The sequence below is a fragment of the Seriola lalandi genome, unplaced genomic scaffold, assembly GCF_002814215.2.
Source record: "Seriola lalandi dorsalis isolate HSWRI2012SDOR001 ecotype SW California unplaced genomic scaffold, Sedor1 jcf7180002054912, whole genome shotgun sequence".
NCBI lineage: Eukaryota > Metazoa > Chordata > Actinopteri > Carangiformes > Carangidae > Seriola > Seriola lalandi.
In genome coordinates this window covers 1,007,672-1,027,595 of record NW_019525464.1, presented here as the reverse complement: position 1 = coordinate 1,027,595, position 19,924 = coordinate 1,007,672, and the positions used below count along the sequence as shown (strand labels likewise).

The 19,924-nt window shown below is 40.1% G+C and overlaps 1 protein-coding gene across 1 annotated transcript in view; it reads right to left on the bottom strand.

Annotated features, from left to right (window-relative positions):
- Positions 1–252: 252 nt before the first annotated feature.
- Positions 253–19,924, bottom strand: part of abcb6b (ATP binding cassette subfamily B member 6 (LAN blood group) b) — a 29,543-nt gene continuing 9,871 nt past the window's right edge. The window contains exons 12-19 of the mRNA XM_023430848.2: positions 18,131–18,216; positions 17,089–17,146; positions 16,566–16,670; positions 8,802–8,976; positions 8,574–8,686; positions 7,992–8,086; positions 2,500–2,568; positions 253–651 (exon numbers count right to left, since the gene is read on the bottom strand). Coding sequence (XP_023286616.1) covers positions 537–651; positions 2,500–2,568; positions 7,992–8,086; positions 8,574–8,686; positions 8,802–8,976; positions 16,566–16,670; positions 17,089–17,146; positions 18,131–18,216 — 816 coding nt within the window. The 3' untranslated portion in view covers positions 253–536. The remainder of the gene's footprint in view (positions 652–2,499; positions 2,569–7,991; positions 8,087–8,573; positions 8,687–8,801; positions 8,977–16,565; positions 16,671–17,088; positions 17,147–18,130; positions 18,217–19,924) is intronic.

The following is a 19,924-nucleotide window of genomic DNA, read 5'->3' as shown; positions in this document are numbered from 1 at the left end:
ACCAGTTCTACACATGTCAACCTGCGCCACCTATAGGAAAGGAAAGTTACAGCAGCAGCAGTTTAAACCTGCAGATAAAGGCATATTCATGCTCCCACCTGGAGTCAGTGAAAGTAATAGCTGCTTTGTTCTTCATCCTACCTGACCATGTTGCTCATCTGTGTGTGTGTGTGTGTGTGTGTGTGTGTGTGTGTGTGTGTGTGTGTGTGTGTGTGTGTCTTAGCTAATTATGGTTAAGCAACTAAAGTTAGAGACTGCCTAATACTAAATACATTGTATTAGAAGTGATGCATCATTAATTCTAATGGAAAATCCTGCTCTGGGAGGGACAGGTGGGGTTAAGGTTCTGTTATGTTGCTAACACTTCCTACTGCGTTTCAGCCTCAGTGTATGAATGACGACACCAGTGTCAATGTGATTTTATAACCAGCTGCAGAGTTTCAGTTTCTCCGGACTTTACTTCAGTCAGGGCTGCAGATACAACAGATATGACAAAAGAGTATGTGGTGGGTACTGGATCAAAAAAATATTCATACTCAAGTTTCTTGAGTCTGATTGTTGCTCTGTGTTTCTGTTGGTGTGTCGAGAGTTTTCTGCTGTTTCATCCACATGGCCGCATACAGACCTCCCTGGACCAGCAGCTCCTCGTGTCTGAACAGAACAGGACAATGAAAAGAGCAAAGGGGATGAAAATGAGATGAGAAACTGCATCTTAAAAATCAAAAAATCAAAAATCAGTATGAGTCTCTGATTCAGCTTCTCGGGTGAGGCATCCAGTAAACCTGTCAGGAAATAGAAAGAATCATCTTTATCTGAACCTCATCATTCATCATTCATGTTCCAGAAATAGCTTTTACAGTCCCTTAAACAACATGTTGGCTTCACCATTTGACCACTCACTTGACCAGCAGCACCTTCAGTATAGTGTGACAAAAGTGACATTTCAGATGTTACTGTCGGAGACAAAAAATAAAAAAAACACGAGGAAACACAATTTACAGGAGAAGGAGAGCAGGCGGAGGAGGAGGTGGGTCACTCATAATGTCTTGTGACACTAGAGCTGCTCCAAGAAGTGCAAAGTTGAGCTGTCTGAAATCCTCCCGCAGACTTGAACCAACTTTACTATGAATTAATAAAACCACAAGTCTGTTACTGTCTGGACTGCCAGACGGAGAGAGAGAGAGAGAGAGAGAGAGAGAGAGAGAGAGAGAGAGAGAGAGAGAGAGAGAGAGAGAGAGCAAGAGAGCAAGAGGGGGTCAGAAATAGAGATACAGATAGAGAGAGAAAGAGAGCAGGTTCATGAACAGATGGAAGCTACAGAAAGGCAGAGAGGGGATGATGGGAAAAGAAATGAAGGGAATATGAAGAGAAACTTGGGTGCCGAGTGAAAGAGGAGGTCAAGTGGTCAATCTGACCAGGGACATGGAGGAGAAAAAAAAAAAAAGAGAGAGAAGAGTGATGCTGAGGCTTTTCCTAAATTATGTGATATCACACTCGAGCCTATAAATACTTCCACGCTGAGGCAGCTAGACACATTTTTTCCTCTCAGTTTTGGTCGCTCATCACACCCAAAAAACTGAGCTCTCATTCACAAATTGTTATTTTACTGCTTTATTTATTGTCTCAGTCTCATAAAACGTGTTACTTGTTCAGTTGTGTAATGATAAAAATAGAAAAATATGAAAATGAGAACAATTAAATCAGGAGTTTGGCTACACTGACACATAGTATAGGTGACCACAGAGAGCAGGAGGATCGGATTCACAGCCTTAGCAGCGTTTTCAGAATTAGCGGATAGTCCATGTAAAGCATGTTGAGCGGAGGTAAACCCCCAGGACAGGATGAGGCTTCTTCCTGTCTTTGTCTCATGATGCACTCTCGCACTTTGTGGCAGAGATTGTGTGTACTCTGACACCAGAGGTTAAATGGGCCGCTTTGTGTTTACATCACAGCGTCAATCAAAAGATGAATGGTTCTTGGACGGTGTTCCTTACACACGCCTGCAGGGGCAAATCAAGCTCTGCAGTGAGTGATGGGTAAACACCTGCATGCATCTGGATGTGACCAGCTCAGTGTGTGTGTGTGTGTGTTTGTAACCTCGGTGTGTGAGAAAGGAAGTCTTCGTAGCCAGCTCCTATATCAAAAGATGGTATGCATCAGCAGTAAAGTGACGGCTCCACTGCATTTGTGTGTGTGTGTGTGTGTGTGTGTGTGTGTGTGTGTGTGTGTGTGTGTGTGTGTGTGTGGTGTGGTCCATCACCCTCTGGGGCTAAGACAGATAGCAGGAGGTTTAAGGGTCACACACAAAAACACACTCTGAGGTTTTGATCTACAGATAACAAATTTGCAAGCACTTAGGACACACAAAGACATTCAGGTGTGACTGACTGACGCACACACGCACGTACACGCACGCACACACACATACACAGTTACCAGTGGCTGTGGTTGGAGGATGAGATGGAGGAAGACACTTGGGAAAAAAAAAAACAACCTCACCTTCCTCTCTCTGCGATCTGTCCATTGTGAACCACCAGGATCTGGTCCGCCTCGACGATAGTGGACAACCTGCAACATCACACAATCATTAATCCTCAATCCCCTCATGTCACTGCCTGTCGCTTCAACCATGTTCCCTACAAATTACAAGTCATACACTGCTAAACCGTTAGCTGGTCCTAATTACAATGTCGTGATCGCTTACTGGATCATGGTCAGAGGCTACTTTTTTTATTTTCTTCTTCTTTTCATTTCTTTATTTTGAATGAATGACGCACTTCATTTATTAGCAGCAGCAGAGTTGCCCGGAGGTGGTTGGGGTGGGTAGCCTTTGTACAAAGGGAGAGTTCTCATGGTTATAACCACAGACGGGATTGCGCAAAATCATTCTTGTGAACACTTGGGACTTCATGGATTTGTGTTTTCTCTGGCCCACTATACGCCTGTGTCCTTGGCCCCAGTTTGGCCCATATATACAGCAAGATTGTCAGCTACTACTTCCACATCTGGGCCAACTTCAGCGAACACATAGTTAATCTTGCCGGCTGCTAGGCCACACCAGCGGATAACAGCCAGAATTGGCCCAGATGTAGAAGTAGCACCTTTTTGTAGCTTCAGCCAGTGTTTCTATTGGAAACCACTTCGTTCAGAGATTAAACTGAAAGTGAGCAGGCATGTAATGTTGACACTAATTCCTCTAGTTCACATGAAAACTGTGAGCACAACTGTGTAAGGAAACTTTGATGGATGCTTAACAGACATTTGGGTAATAATTTCACTGTTCACCTCCATTTCCTCTTCTAAATCAGTTTAACTAACCAGTGTCCTGTTTCCCAGCAACAGTCGACCTTTGAAGTTAAGTGTTTTCTAAGAGTATTTCTACACAGACACACACACACACACACACAGACACACACACACACACACACACACACACACACACATTACTTGTTTCCCAAAGGAAAACTTTGCTGCAGGTGCAGAAGCCATTAAGAGCTTCACAACATCAGTCGTCTATGTTGATGAGGATGATGCTGTTTAACTGTCTATATATTACAAACATATACATCACAAAGCGTTCAGTGGCTTTCCTTATTTTCTCAAAACACTAGGACTAATTTTCCATCACACATCACTTAAAAACTTGTGTTCATGATGAAAAAACATACAGACTCAGAAATGAACAAAAACAATATAACCTTAAATAAAACTTGAAGTTTTTGGTTCTTCCCGCAGGTTTTGAAACTTCCTAAGAAGCCTCCCATGACCTCCTGCGAGTGTGTAGGAGGCTCTCGTTAATCTACAATAAAAATGTCTGCAGTTACGATGCTTTTGGGAAACACCTGTTCAGCTTAAGGAGGTCTGAAAGATGGATTTTACAACCATCTTAGCCTTAAGATGCTTTTGGGAAACGAGGCCCCGGAGATTGTTTGAAATCGGTTTGAATGTGAGAGTCCTTCTCAGCGATGTTGCTGTGTTGTGAGTGTACAGCCACAAACGTAATAATGTTATTAGTAACAACAGAAACGATGGCCACAGCCACAGAAACAAGATCCAAGTAATAAACTGGAAATATTCTTCAGACACACGTGTGAAGAGTGGAACGACAGAGATAGAGATAGAGAGAGTAATTCCAGAGGTGTCAGAGGTTGAGACGAGCGGGATAAGATGAGGAAATGGGAAAAGATTGAGACGTACGGTATCTGTAGAAAGAGAGAGTGGGAGGTGGTCATAATGTGTGGTTTGATGTTAAATATATTCAGCTGTCCTATAAAAGTAAAAAAATACACAGTCATTCCTCAGTAATCACTAACAGAGACATACAAGCACACTTCAGTTGTCACACATGTTCAACCAACCAAAGCTCTCACACACACACACACACACACACACACACACACACACACACACAGAAAGAGAGCTGAATATGTCACTCTGGGTTGGGGAACTCTGAATGAACTTGTCTGTAAATTATTAAAGTTAATATTTATGACCACTCCCTGATGAGAGTCTGATTAAAGCCACACTCAGCTATCTGAATGGCTCTCAGCTTCGTGATGTGACGCAGTGGGGAATCAGGGAAATTATTCCCAAGGTGTTGTAAGATGCACAGATGAAAGTTTTCTCTAATTTTCAGAATTTTCTTTCATGTAAATGTACGAATCTGAAAAAAGGATATTGAACATTAAAAAAAAAAAAAAAAAGGTTCAGACCTCATGCCTCTCCAAACTGCTGCATGTCACTTTAAAGCTTCAGCTGAGCCACCACTCTGCTTTAATGTCATCAAGACCATCTTTGGACGTCCACCTTCAATATTTGATAGAAAACCTCGGTCACAGGTAGAAATATCTCTCTCTAGAGACTGCAGACGTCAACGGGTTTTTTCTCCACTCATTCAGGCTTTTCACCACCAAGAAAACATCCCGTGTGTTTACATGCAGACACTATATTCAGGATATACAGTTCATGTCCTGTTTTTAGGTTGAGGTTAAAGTTTTATATTCATTAATACAAGTGTAACCTTTGAGGTTTTAGTCCTGGTTAAATGAGTGAAGACTCACCCACAGCTGATAACTTGGTGTCATGTGTTAGGACGAAGCCTTCCTGACTGCAGACCGTTTTGACACCTCATGGCAGGAAAAGCACAGGTGTTACTAATAACATTAATGACGGCTGGTTTACATGGAGACGCATCATTTCCAGAGCCCACGTACGATGCAGGGTGGCTCACTGACAGAGATCCCTGGGATCATTGTTAATGCTTTTCCTAAAATACAACCTACTGATACTAAACTTATAATTTATTATACTCCGAGTGTACAATTTAGATTCTACTGTCAAGCTTTGGGTCCATAGAATTACCATTTACATTGGCCAAACATTTGCCTGACCTGCACACTTTAATTTAAAAAGTAATATAACCATGGTAAATAAAGAATGGAAATCCCCTCCTCTTTCAGGTAGGCCATCATATACTTGTTTTTCAAAATTGTGCATCTTCTACACATTTAATTACTCCCAACTGCAAACAGTTCTCCTCTTCCTGTTTCTAGTCAAATCACCTCCTATTACTTTTTGAAGGAAACGAACTTCCCTCAGTTTTTGTTTTTAAGACTCGTTATTTGTATTTTTAAGACAGTGTCATTTCAAAAGAGTAGGCAGGAAATAATCTGAATGAAAGGAGTACAGTATGAGATAAAGAGGGTTTTAAAGCAATGAAACTTTAGACATGCAGTAGGTCTACCCAAAGAGTTCGACACTGCGTCATTGCCACATACATTTCAGTATTCTGTTAGATGAGCTTGATTTTAGCAGCAGATTGCTGCCATGTTCAGTAGAAGGGAAAAATTCACAATAAATTCCCAATAACAGAGATTTCAAAGGCTTCAAAGTCTAAATCTTCATCTGTCTGCTGTGATTGTGTGTTTTAATTTAATTTAAGGCCAGACTGATTCAGTTAATAAACAGCCCTGATCCTGCCACCAGACTCCATCTGTCACTGCTATTCAAAGATTAAGAAGCTGCTGGATCAACTCATTCAAAAGACAACTGATCAATAAATAATCATCAGATTTAGGAGAGAGACAATTAATGTACATGATAAGATGATGTCTGTTTGTCAGACCTGGGAACAACGTCTCAGTATCAACACTGTTAAACAAAAACAGTTAAACAAAATGTTGCTGCTGGATAATATAAATATGTTTTCTCCATGAATGAATCTCGAGTATGGACAGTTATTCAATAACACAATACAATGCCAGTTTGTGCAATGTTCATTTTGTTGTTGTTACTTCAAAAATTCATGAGTGGTTTTCTTTACCGGAGCAACAATTAGCACAGTCGTATAAAAACAGCAAGTTTGACAAATGCCTCAGAGCTTCGGTGTCAGTAACAGTCACAGATGACTAGTTACAGTCAACATCTGTGGACAATGTTTGTTTGCATGGGTCAGAGTTTCCATACAGGTGTGCACATTCTTCGGTTGTGAAAAATAAGACTCCTCACGCTTTAAAAAGTCGTTTTTATATGTAAAGATTTTTGCTGGGTTACACACTGTGAGATTTCCAAGTTTACAGTTTTGTTGTTTTTGGTTTGTTGACTGTTTCCAAAAGCCATTAGGTCCAGATCTATAATTACTGGAGCAGACAACACAGCCTGATGTGGAAAAAGAGCAGGATGTGGAAAGAACAGGTTGTCCTCACAGGTAATTTGATATACACAAATAAACACATTTAGCTTTTTGCTTTTGTTGATCAAATTAGTCAACTTTCTTCTGTACAACAGAAACCGTGATTTAATAATGTTAGTCATGGAACAAGAAGAAAGAGAAAAAAAACACAAAATCCATTGTACAGAGGAAATGATGATAACTGGGTCCGTGCCGTGTAGCCGGCATCAGTACCACAGGCTGCTTCGCTCCTAATGTCTTCTAATGTCTGCGAGTGTCACAGCCTTTCAAGTCTTTTTTCAATATCACTCCGACTGATGAATAACCAGACATCTGTTTCTTTTACTTTTGTTGACCTGTCATCACGCGTCACCTCATATCCTCCAATCAGCTTTCCATTTAATCTCTCCATCCTTCTCTTTGTGTGCGCTCTAATCCTGTTTTCCTTTCACCACATCCCTCTTTTCCTTTCATCTCTTCTACTCACATTTGGTTCTTCTTTTTGGTTCGGTCCTGTATTACCACCGCTACTGTAACCACACTGTAACAGACCACTCTCATTTATAGAGCAGAATGTCTGTTTATTCACTCAGTGTCAAAAGAACAGAAACCCAGCTCCAGTTCCACATTGGAGGATCTTTTTGCTCACAACAACTTGCAGTCAGTATTAGAAAGGACCATGTGCATTCACAAACATAGCCATGCCTCACCTGATTGTCCACGGATGAGTGGATGTTACTATTTGACGGATGCTTTTCTCTTTTCCATTATTACAACAACAACATCGTCACTCTGTTGATGTGTGGATAAAACTGGTGTGCTATGATATTAAGTTTTAATTGCTGCTGTAGTGTTTTTAAAAAGGGGCTATTTGTATGTTTTCTCTGCCACAGAATGTGGTTTCTTGTCAGGAGCTTAATACATCCTCTGAGCAGCGCTACGTCTTCAGCGCAGATTGGAGGCTACAGTGACTCGGTATCGGATAGTGATAAGATGGGCTAGGGCTAGCATGCTAACTTCAGCAGAATAAAAGACGTGAAGGAGAAGAGTTGGCATTGCTTTCCACCACTGGAGACAGCTCTTGCCAATTGAAGGAATGAAGTTTGATACTGAACTCGCAACGTTTCTTCCAGACTGGTAAGTTAACAGCTGTTAATGCCAACGTTGGCTATGTAGCAATAGCAAAACTTACAAATAGCTCCTTCAACACAACACTGTGGCTCAAGTAAAACAAGCAAACTTATCAGGAAGATTCCTAGTTATAAAGAAAGGAAGCAGGAAACTTCCCTCCTAACAAGACACAGCTTGGTAGTAATGTCACCTGTGTGCGACCACTATAGTCGTCCTGTTGGTGCAGACCTTGGCCAGTGAAGCCTGGATGTTCCTCTCAGTTTGGGTGTCCAGTGAAGAAGTGGCCTGATGGACCAAACACAGTATATATGAGTGTAATAAGTAGTATAATGAAATTAAATACTATTTGTTGACATATATTCCACTGCAGAGAAACATTTTAGCTACTAACTGCTAAAATGTGTGAATTTATTGTGAATTTATTAAGTGTGCTAGTGCATTTAATGACTGCTGCGTGACTGAATTGTCTTTGGGATTTAATTTGTTTGGGCCTCTCTTGTAAAAGGGATGTTGGACTCAGTGAAAATTGGACACAGAACTTTATTGACACAGTGTTTAGGACGGCAGTCAAAGCTGGACACGGTCAGGCACGTTAAAGTAATTAAAATCCGGCAGCCTGAGAAGTGCAGAAGACTTAACATGGACACACTGGAGTAGGCGACATGTGTCAGTTATGTGATTTATGTTTTTTTTATTAAAAGGGGAATGAACAGGTGCATGTGTTCAGTTGCAGCAAAGTGTGTTCAACTTCATGTTCCACCTCCATCCTCACCTCATCCAGCAGAATGATCTCAGGTTCTTTCAGGATGGTTCGAGCTATCGCCACTCTCTGCTTCTCCCCGCCACTGAGCTTCAGCCCTCGTTCCCCCACCTCTGTGTCATAACCTGGTTAAACACAGATAATTTTGATAATGAAAGAGATGGCTCTAACATCAGGATTCAAATTGACAAACATAATATTACAGGTCTGCTTCAGCAAAGTCAAAGTGAAACGACTGACCCTGAGGAAGCTCCAGTATCCTGGTGTGTATGTCAGCAGCCATGGCAGCTCTCTCCACCTCCTGGTTGGTGGCTGCGACTCGGCTGTAGCGGATGTTGTTGCCGATGGTGTCGTTGAAAAGAACGGTATCCTGGGGAACCACGCCGATGTACGACCTTAGAGAGGACTGACGCACCTGAGACACAGTAAAGACAGCGAGGGAGAGTGGTTACCGTTGTACACCAGATGTTCTGTGGAGCTTAGCAAGGTATTTTCCAGGTATTTTGCTAACCTGGATTTAACGTAGAACCAGCTTTGGAACCTACTTTCATTAAGTGTTTAATTCATGCTTAATTTAAAAAAACAAACATGTATGGGTACAGCATGGCACTTGGGTTGTAACATGTACCAGTTTACGTAATTTCAAGAGTCTGAGATAAAATCCAGTTCCATCTCCTTTGACCAGATTGCAAATCTGATTGTATCTGTCTTGGTTTTTCCAAGCTGCATACAAATCAGGGTCCAGAGGAAACCAGTCCAGAGGATAGTGGTAACACATGATGCTGTTGGAAAATAGCTAAAAACAAAAAAGGCTGCAAGGTAAATAACTTGTGTGATTTAGTGTTTTCATAACAACATCACCAGTTTAGCTATAAGGGCGAATCACATGAACGGATTAGAATAAAATTTTGCTTCATCTCACACTGCCCAATCACCCACATGAATAATCACATGGTTTCACTGATCAGGGATTTAAGAAAAAAACAAAACAAAACAAAACAACAGCACAAAATGTCTTTCCTTTTTAAACAAAAAACAAAAGTTGACTTATGTGGCTTTGTTCACAACTTTTTCAACATCTGGCTAGAAAGCATTTCACAACAGGTTTTCAGTCCATCTCAAATGCTTCTTGGTTGCAATGTCACCACAAGACTCATACGTGTAGTGACTCTACGTATGAAGGGAGTATCAGCGATCTTCAGATCTGCAGGTCACAGTTCTAACAGATATGTCTATGAGCCGGGAAAATTTCTCTCTTTACTTGGTCGTCTTTTTTCTCTCCCTCTCTCTCTCTCTCTCTCTCACACACACTCAGCATACATCTACATAAATGTTGCATGGCTAAATTCATCCTATACTATATAATGCATGCTGCCCTAGGTCACAGACAGCACACATGTCCTAAACTGATTTCTGTACATGTCTATCATTGCGTGTCTCTCTCAGGCTTTTATGCTTCTGTCCTTATCCACAAGGCTTCTAGCTTCTTCTCCATCTTTCTTATAATTAACAACACATCTCATCTTGTTATAAGACGTGGTAACTAGGTGACAGTAACTCATTAAAAATGTGGTCTTTGCCTTCTTTTACTCACGTGTCAATAAACAATTCATTCATCAATGAATAATTTGCCGTGCTAATTTAGGCTGCAATTATCGGTAGAAAAATAGAGATTCAATTAAAACGATGGGTGGAAAAAATGTGGCTAGAGGGACTGTTAACACTGCAGAGTGAAAAGGTGGTGAACTGTAGAGAAACCTGGAGGAATTGGTTTATAAAATAACAACTACGATCACTCCACATTATTTTCTTTTAGATTGCTATTTTCAATTTGATTGTTGAAAGGATTTGATCTGTGCACTTATTACATCCATTGCCACATCATAAAGATCAACCACATTTGATCAGGAGGTAAGAGACTGTTGGGAGCAGAAGAGGCAGGCAGACCATACCGACACCAGTACGCTTCAGTGTCCAAACGGGTACGAGTGAAATGGTCGTGATGTTTTTCCCCTGTTTAAGAATAAACCTCTCAGTATTATGTGAATCTGGCTCTTCATCTCTCCAGAAATAATTTCCGGTTTTCAATGACTCTCTGGTCAGTGTGCAGTACTTTGAGTCTTTCCTGTGGAAAGCTTTCCTCCGCAGCCACAACAATACAAATTCCATTTCCTGCACCAGCTCGGTTTGGCTGGTAATCACTCACTTTCCCTTAATTTGATCTTTGCTGTTTACTTTTGTTATTTCTTCCACTTGAGAACAACACAACATCTGTTTCTGATAGAGGCGGGCTGACAGAGCTGTAACACCAAATGTTATAAAATGAGAAAGAGACAGATGGAGGGGAAAAAGGCAAAAGGGGGATAAAAACAAAAAAAGGCGCTTTTAATGTTTTTCATTGAAGCATCACATCAAAAGAGGAAGTCTTATTGTCAGACAGCTGTCCTCATTCACAGGAGATAATGATTACCATTACAGTAAATCTGTAAGATGATGTAGTGAGATATTTCTTCACAAACCTTATTTTCTATAAAATATGTTCATATAATCTGCATTGCCAAATACACTCAGCAGTAAACATAATCGCTCATAAAGAGGAGGTTGAGTCAACGCTGCAGGCATGCAGCTGGCCACCAACATCGTTAGGCAGGTGGCAAATTAAGGGAAAAACCAACATAAAGTGTCTTAGGTGTTGGGCGACCATGTGCTACAACTCTCTGAAATCTACAGGAGGGATGAACATCATTCTTCCAGAAGGTAATTCCTCATTTGGTGTATGACGGTGTCGGAGAGTGCTGTCTAACACATCTGTACAAAATGTGCCATAAATGTTCAACTGGGTTGAGATCTGGTGACTGACAGCCATAGTATATGTGTTCGACAATTTCTTTAACTTTCTGAAACCAACGATCTGACATTCACACCTTTGTCACACTGCGATTGGTCAGCTGTGCAGAGGTGAGAAAGTAAGCAGGGTTTGAACTTCGCTCTCAAGGACACTCTTCCCTTTTTGCACTGCTGTCTCTGTTATTTTTCACATGGACAACCAAGGGCAACAACATGAACGTCTTCTGGGAGAGACAGTCTGAAAGTGTGGCCCATAATCTCCGTATTTTAATGGTTATCGTGCCTCCCTCTCTATTTCAGCAAGCTTTTCACCCCAGTGTGACCGTTAGCAATGAACATCTTCCCCTCCGACGCAGTTGGACAACAAGTTATACAAGCTGCTGAGGCTGACTTTGTTAAATTTCAACACAGCTGTCTCCCCATGTTTCCAGTCTTTTTGCAAAGCTAAGCTAACTGGCAAGAAAATCAATTTGCCTAAATGTCAAACTATTCCTTTAACAATCTGGCTCTACAGTAGTAACCCTCTGTGTCCCTCTGTCCTGCTCTAACCCAGCAATGATTCATCTAGAGTTGGTGAAGCTTGTCCATTTGCTTTAATAAAAACTGGTCTTCCTGGCTACTCCTTCCTGACCAACGGGAAGGTGTGTCATAGAATAACAGGAAAAACTGGGTAGTTACGAGCAGTGATGCCAACATGGCTGAACAGGAACTAAACTAAATTGAGATTGCTGTTTATATCCCCTAAAATCTGAAAAAGGAAACCTGACTGGCACCTTAAAAAAAACAAAAACAAACAGATGAATCACAGCAGCATTCAGCAACCAGCCATCAGCATGAGGGTCAGCAGAGCTGGACTCATCACAGCTTCACCACATGTGGCTGCCATATGCAGGGACAAACAGAACAGCACAGGACAGATGGGCCAAAAACAAACCCAGAGGTCCAAGAGGCTGAGCAGTGTTCGCTGTGTTGCGAAAGAACTGGACGCACTTTTGTAGCAAAACTCACATGTAAAAGAGTCAACAAGCATCTCTGCTGTTGAAATTCTACCTCCTGTAACCTTGTGAAGCCACTACTTCACACATTTAGAAACTAAGATACAAGATTACAACTCTCTCCACTCATTTCCAAATAATTTAACAACAGTATTAAATCAAAGACTTGACTTGGCTAACCCAGACCACGTAATATTAGCTCCAGCTGATGTTAGGATGCATTTCTGCACAGAACAAAGGCTGTAGTTTTTGTCCCCTATTTGTTACAGCGCATTCAGGTCACTTCAAGGCCAGTATGGGTCAGAGGAGGAGAAATTATTACAGCCACCGATAACTCTCTCAAATCTATATGTTAAGATAGACTTGGGAAAAGAAATGATCCTCCAATCTCCAAGCAGCTGTGTGCAACGAGCAGAACATCTTCCTGAGAATTTCCAGATTCCGCTGGAAAAAAAATCATTGATAAGAATCACATGTTAAACTAACTGCAGTAGATTAAAATAATATATAGAAAAGTGAAAGAAGCTCTACGTACGAGAAAAGTGAGCTGTTAACCAGATCTTGGAAGAAAAACAATCTTGAGATTAAGTTTCAAGCATGGGAAAATTCTAGTAAATGGCCCCTGAGGTTAAGACTATTTTGGCAAACGACATGAAAGGCATTTGTGATTTTTCGAGATGGCTGTGTGTGTACCTCAAATGTGTACCACATTTTTAAAGCAGCAGGGGAATTATTGTTTTAAAGCTGAAAAATTGCAAAAAGTAGACTTCTACTTGACAATTTACGAAATATGTTTATTCACTTTCTTTCCAAGAGGTAGTTGAAGAGATCAATGCCGCTGTCTGTATGGTAAATATTAAGAAAAGAACTGGAGACAGAGGGAAGCAGCTAACCTGGCTCTGTTCAGAGGTTTAAAAATTACTTTAAATTTGAAATAATATGTGTCACAACACAATCAGAAATTCCAATGAGATTGTTTCTTGGACAGAGTCAGGCTGTTTGCAGTATTCATGCTAAATTAAGCTAATCACTACAGTAGCATATAAAGACAGGAGTGGTATCGATCTTCTCATGCTGAAATGTTTGTTCCTTTTTTGCATTCAGTGAAGAATATGAGGAAACCATTGAAGTGTTTTTTCAGTCAGATTCAATTAAAGGAGCTATTTGTGTGTTTTGCTATTGCTGCACAGCCAATGTTAGCATTAACAGCCGTTTCCTTACCAGTCTCGCCAAAAGCTTCAGTCATCACAATACAAGAGGCAATGACACGTCCTCTGAGTAGCTCTACTCCTTCAGGGCAGAGCTGGACACTACAGTGACTCGGTATCGGAAAGTGACGAGATGGCCCAACCGGGACGGGGCTAGCTGGTTAGCATGCTAACTTCAGTAGAAGAGAAGAAATTATGGAAATAGAAACAAAATTAAAAAAAGGTTGCTTGGAGAAAGTTCTTGGCGAGTAAAGGACTGAAGTTTTGTGCTGAACTCACAACGTTTCTTCTAGACTGATAAGTAAACAGCGATTAACGCTAACATTAGCTTTGTAGCACTAGGAAAACTTACTAATAGCTCCTTTAGAACAAGTGGATTCAGGAGTTTCCTTGACATTTCAAGATTTGCAAAAATTACTTTCGTCAATTTCTCAGGAAATAATGAATAAATCTTGATATTAAAAAAATCAAGATACATTAATGGTGTTGAGTTCTGTGACTTTGGCAAAATAGTGCAATCTCACAGGCATGAGTAGGATTGTTTGGCCTTCACAGAGGTACTCACTCCACTGAATCCCATTCTAGTTTACCATGCAAGCATAAATTAATGCTGGGTGTAAGACTGAACGACTTGTTAAGATGGACGTTGTTTAACAAGGTAAAAAAGGCCAATGAGTCCTTTGATAGTGACACACTGAAAAAGTATTTATATAGTGCAACATGAAAGGTTTGGTGGATTTTAATGGAGTGACAACAGGCAACATGTGAAACAGATGGTGTGTAAAAACTGCTGGCATCAAAACCCAAAGCTCAATATCCTCCTCTTCCTCCTCACTCTAACTCTGTAAATAAAGGTGAGAGTTTATGGCCAGCTACTAATCAAAATTCTTTATTGACTCATCATTTTCAAATGTGATTGAGGCATTTCAGAGAATTACCACCCAATTTAAGAGTTTACTTACATTTAAGCTTCTCATTTTCACTTCTCACTCACAGCTCATGTAATATATCATGAGGCTATTAAAAGTCGATGCCACACACTTCATGGATCTATTTGTGATTAGCAGGGCTACGCCTATGTACTGTGTTGTAAATGCCATCCATCCATTTTCTACCGCTTATCCTCTAGTAGGGTCGCGGGGGGGCTGGAGCCTATCCCAGCATCTTTTCGGGCTAGAGGCGGGGGACGCCCCGGACAGGTCGCCAGTCCATCGCAGGGCAAACACATAGAGACAGACAACCATTCACACTCACAGCCACACCTATGGTCAATTTAGAGTATCCCATTAGCCTAGTCCCCATTTTGCATGTCTTTGGACTGTGGGAGGAAGCCGGAGTACCCGGAGAGAACCCACACAGGCACGGGGAGAACATGCAAACTCCACACAGGTTTTTTTCTATCGTCATCAAGCAGGTTTGCCTTCATATGACCTTTACTGAGAGGGCATTTACTATTTACCATTGACAAGATCAGTATGTTGAAGCATGACAATAAGCAATTTTTTCAAAGTTTAGTAAGTTAATATGATACTCAATTACAGTACAATACAATTTAATGGCAAAAATATACAACTATGAGAGCTGGTAGATGAACAAAGTTTTGTGCGTTTCATTGTGGCTCCCAGAAAAGGGCCGGCCCTGATGCTGCCTAGCACAACAACAGACTGGATGAAGAGTTTTACCACTTCTTTCCTTACCTCCTCCTCAGATTGATCAACAGTCCGAATCGACTTTAAAAGAATACCACATGTGTATATGTGTCTTGATTAAACGTCCCTCCTGCTGTGTAATTACAAATAAGCGACCTCATAATCATCACCAGCCTCTTCATTTGAACAAGTATGTTTGCTGTGTGAAAACATGTGTACGTGTATGTGTACGTGTGTGTGTGTGTGTGTGTGTGTGTGTGTGTGTGTGTGTGTGTGTGTGAGAGAGTGTTTGTGCTGTTTGGTTTTTATTGAGACTTTTGGCAAATCATAAACAGAGTTACTTCAAGTACAATAAATGAGCTATCTTTACACACACACACACGCACACACACACACATCTGGTGTCTGGACCCGTTGCTGCATTATTCAGGAACCTTTTACTATGATTTATTCACAGTGTGACTGGAGCTCACACACTCAGCCCAGCTGTGTGCACGTATGTGTGTGTGCATGTGAGAGAAAGTGGAGTGAGAGGGAAAGTGGAAGTCAAAGTGCATGAAGCAGAGGCTTGAAACAGCAATGAAAGAGTGAGAGATAGAAATAAAAAGCAAGACAGAGATATTGAGAAGAGGGAAATATTCTTATTCACTGTTCTGAGTGTGTAAATTTATCCACCTTATAGTGCCTTCAATTTACTGCTCACTACTGAGTAAACTATCTCATATGAGGGGTAAGTAAAGTAAATGAGTGAACAAGAAGTGATTTTGAACACAGCCTCTCGTCTGTGTAATCAATCTAATTCTCTGTAACGAAGGGTTAGTATAATTCCCAAAGTGGTGAACTATTCCTTTAAGTATATAGCACAGATTACGCATTTTTTACCACAGTTTTGCCCGTCCCAGACAATCAACCCAGGTTGAGCTAACCAAACATAATGCGATTGAGAACTATTTTAAAAAGCTCCTGTCAACAGCTGCCAGTCATTTTAAGTACTTTGTTTCTACAGTATGCTGGTCACCTGCTGACTCTTGAGATGTCCATGCACATGTTGTATACATGTTCAAATTTTCACAAATGTTCTGTATTGTATTGGTTGTTTGGAAGGACACAAATAAATCTAAAAACTTGTGAAAACTTGTAGTTAGTGAGCTAAAACAAGCCAAAGTATGGTCCTCAAAACTGCTTGATTTTAAGTGAACTGAACTGAATGTGGATGGAAATATATACTGTATATATACTGTGTGTGTGTGCGCTTGCGTGCATGTGAATGCGTGGGTGTGTGTGCGTGCATGTGTGTGTGTGTACCTTGGAGATATCCTGCCCGTCTATGCGGATGCAGCCACACTGAGGGTCGTAGAATCTGAACAAGAGACGCAGGATGGAGCTTTTCCCTGATCCTGATGGACCAACCTGCACACACAACTTTACTTGAGTATTCCCATTTTCTGCTACTTTATATTACTACCTTTCAAAAGCATACAAATAATATGTAACCTTTCTTTTAAAGCTATATTTACATTCCAGATTAAGATTTATCTTTAAACACATGGTGGTACTTGGTACTTTTATTAAGTAAACAATCTGAATGCTTCATCCACCACAGACTGTTCCTTTAATAAAAAAGTAATTGCAATGAAACTGAAAAAAATTCAGAGACAGATATCTCAAATAAAGCAAAAAAAAAAAAAAAAAAAAAAAAAAAAAAAAAAAAAAAAAAAAAAGGTACAGAAACAAAATACTGTAATTTGTTTTTATTTGGTAGAAGTGGTCCTTTAAATACCACTTGAAAGAACAATAGGAATGTAGGTGCAAACAGAAGACAACGTACCAGGGCGACTGTTTGTCCTGCCTCCACTGTGAAAGTCACATCTCTGAGAACCTCAGTGCTGCACACACAAACACACACACATGTACAAAACAACAACAGTCAGGATCAAAACAAACTTCATTCCAACCCTATTCGTGCCAGAGATTCTTCTGACTGCGATTCCTGAAAGTTTGTGGATTTGAGAAAAATCAAAAGAGAACATGAACAATTGAGAAATAAACGTTAGGTTCATTCTAGTGCAATGGACCAACACTACTCTCCCCTGGCCTGTCCTTCTGGCTCAGACTTTAAGATAAATGCCAGTGCACACAGGAGGTCAGCCAAGACTTCCAATTAATAAAAGTCAACATGTTTTTTAGAGTGTCTGTCGTCCTACAGACAGCAGGTGATGGTCACCAGCTGTGCTGCTTCTTGTATGTAAAAATAAAAGCCCCTAGAATACCCATTAGAATTTTAAATGATATCATTGTTACTGAACATGTATCACAATTATTTTAACTTTCACACAGCTAACTGAACATCACGTATCATACGTTTCTTCATATTGTATTTTAGGAAAGGTTCATTGTAAATGTCTTGGCTTCTCCTTTCTGTAAACATTCTCATATTATTCTTATATTTTCAGCAAGTCCTCCAACCTGTAAGACCAAACAGATTGTTTGCCATTGGCGTCCATAATGCATATAACCAGTATAAAATGACTAATTTAATGATCTACCACCTCTGTGGTTAACATGAAGTTAGGTTTACCCAAATAAAATCATTTGGTTTAGTTTAGGGAAAGTTGTGTTTATGGTTAAAACAAACAGACTGTTGGTAGGCAACGGGATGTAAACAGTAGTCTGCAGAGTCATAGTCAGATACTTTTTGTATGCTGCACCAGCTATACCAGCTTCAGGCTGCATTTGATTCTTAGAGACACATTATTTAAACAACAACAGTCTCTGTTTTTATACAGTTTATATATACAATTGATTCAAATCTGATCAAATTATAGAAAGATGGATTTCAGCTATAAACAGATTAGTTGTTGGCTACACACCCAGGTACGTAGCTGAAACAGACTCTGTCAAACTCCACCTGACCTGCTGTGAGCTGCAAGTCCTGTGCATCCTCAGCATCCTGAACCTGTGATGAGGAGAAGGTTCATTATTATACATTTCTTAATTTGTTGCCCAAAACAGAGATACTAAGAAAACTCAACTCAAGATTCACCTACTTGCTTATTTCAATCATATCACACAGTTATTAATCAGCAGATGACATTTCCTCAGTTGCCACAGAACTATAAATGTTTCTACTTCAATTATTCTGTTCACTTTTGTAACTTCTCCTTCGTGTTGGAGTCAAAGCTGGAAACAGCGAAAGAGCTCAGACTGACTGATGGAAAGTTTTAAGAGCTACAGTTCCATGACAACTGAGCAAAGCCCATCTGCTGATGAAGACCACGTGATAGGGTCGAAAAACTTCAACTGCCAATTCAGGGAAGAATTAACTGTCAGGTTCAATAGAAAAAATATTCTTCGGAATTTGTATTCCTGATATTGAAAGAATTAAAAAGGCTATTTGTTTATTTGATTGGACTGAAAGAAAAGAACTGAGCAGGGTGAGAACAAGATGTTAGAAAAGAGCGGATGAGTCAGAGAGAGGAGCGTATTAAAGGAGAGACAGGGAGAGAGGAGGTGGTGGTTAAGGAGAAAAAATAAAAGGGATACACAAAGATACACAAATAAATGGTTTATAAAACACTATAATGCAGATATAAGACATTTTATTAATGTACAGTATTTGTCAACAATTAAAACAACATTTTCATTCACTTGAATGGGAAAGTGGTCAATTATAACTATATTGTTATTCATTATCTGTTTAGACAGATGGGTTTTTCAGAGGCGGAGTTATAGTTGTTGACAAATACATTAATAAACACACAATATCTGCTCAGCCCTATATTATTACGTTTATTTACATTGTGTTTATAAATGCCAAACAGGGGGACTTAAAGTTTGATTGCAGTTTGTTGATTTATCACCATCAGCTTTTGCAGTCCCCCTCTCCTTCCTGACCTCCCTCCTCCTCCTCCCTGACTCCCCTCGCCTGCAGCTTCCCAAGGCAAAGAAAAGGGCCGCTGTGTTTTTAAGGTGCTCTAATGCTTTTGTCTACATTCATGTGGCTGTTTACCATATCAAGGGCCTGTGAATGTAGGAGCCTTTAGTGAGGCAGCCGGAGGACGCCTTTTCCCACCGAAACACACACAAATACACACACACAAAAACGGACATACACACAGACATACAGACAGACTCTGTGTTTTAGTATGTGCATGCGCACAGATACACAGTCACACACAAACACTTGTTGACCTCCTAATCCGCTGACCTCTGACTGTGAGTTTCTGTTTCCGAGCAGACTGACAGTGACTCTGAACACTGTTCACTGATTTTAGCTTCTCTATCCACTTATGTAATTATAATTCATTTTTCAATTTTTATACTTATTTTGTATTAATCATAAACTTTTGCTCAAAGTTAGAAAAGACAGACCTAAATACCTGACTCTACCTGAGCCATAGCAATTTGTTACAATTCAGAGAACAATTCAGAAGAATATATATATCTATATATAATATAATGTATACTAAATCTAAAAGAAATTAAAAACTTTTTATCACATTATCAGCATTATCTGATTCTTACTTTATCGTTACTATTCCAAAGGAAGTATGGTCTGTAGTCAGACATTAAACACACACTGTAGCTCACATGAGCAAATCCAATCACAATCAACAACATGAGAAACAATTTATAGACACATGAAACTTATCAGAGCCTTTTTA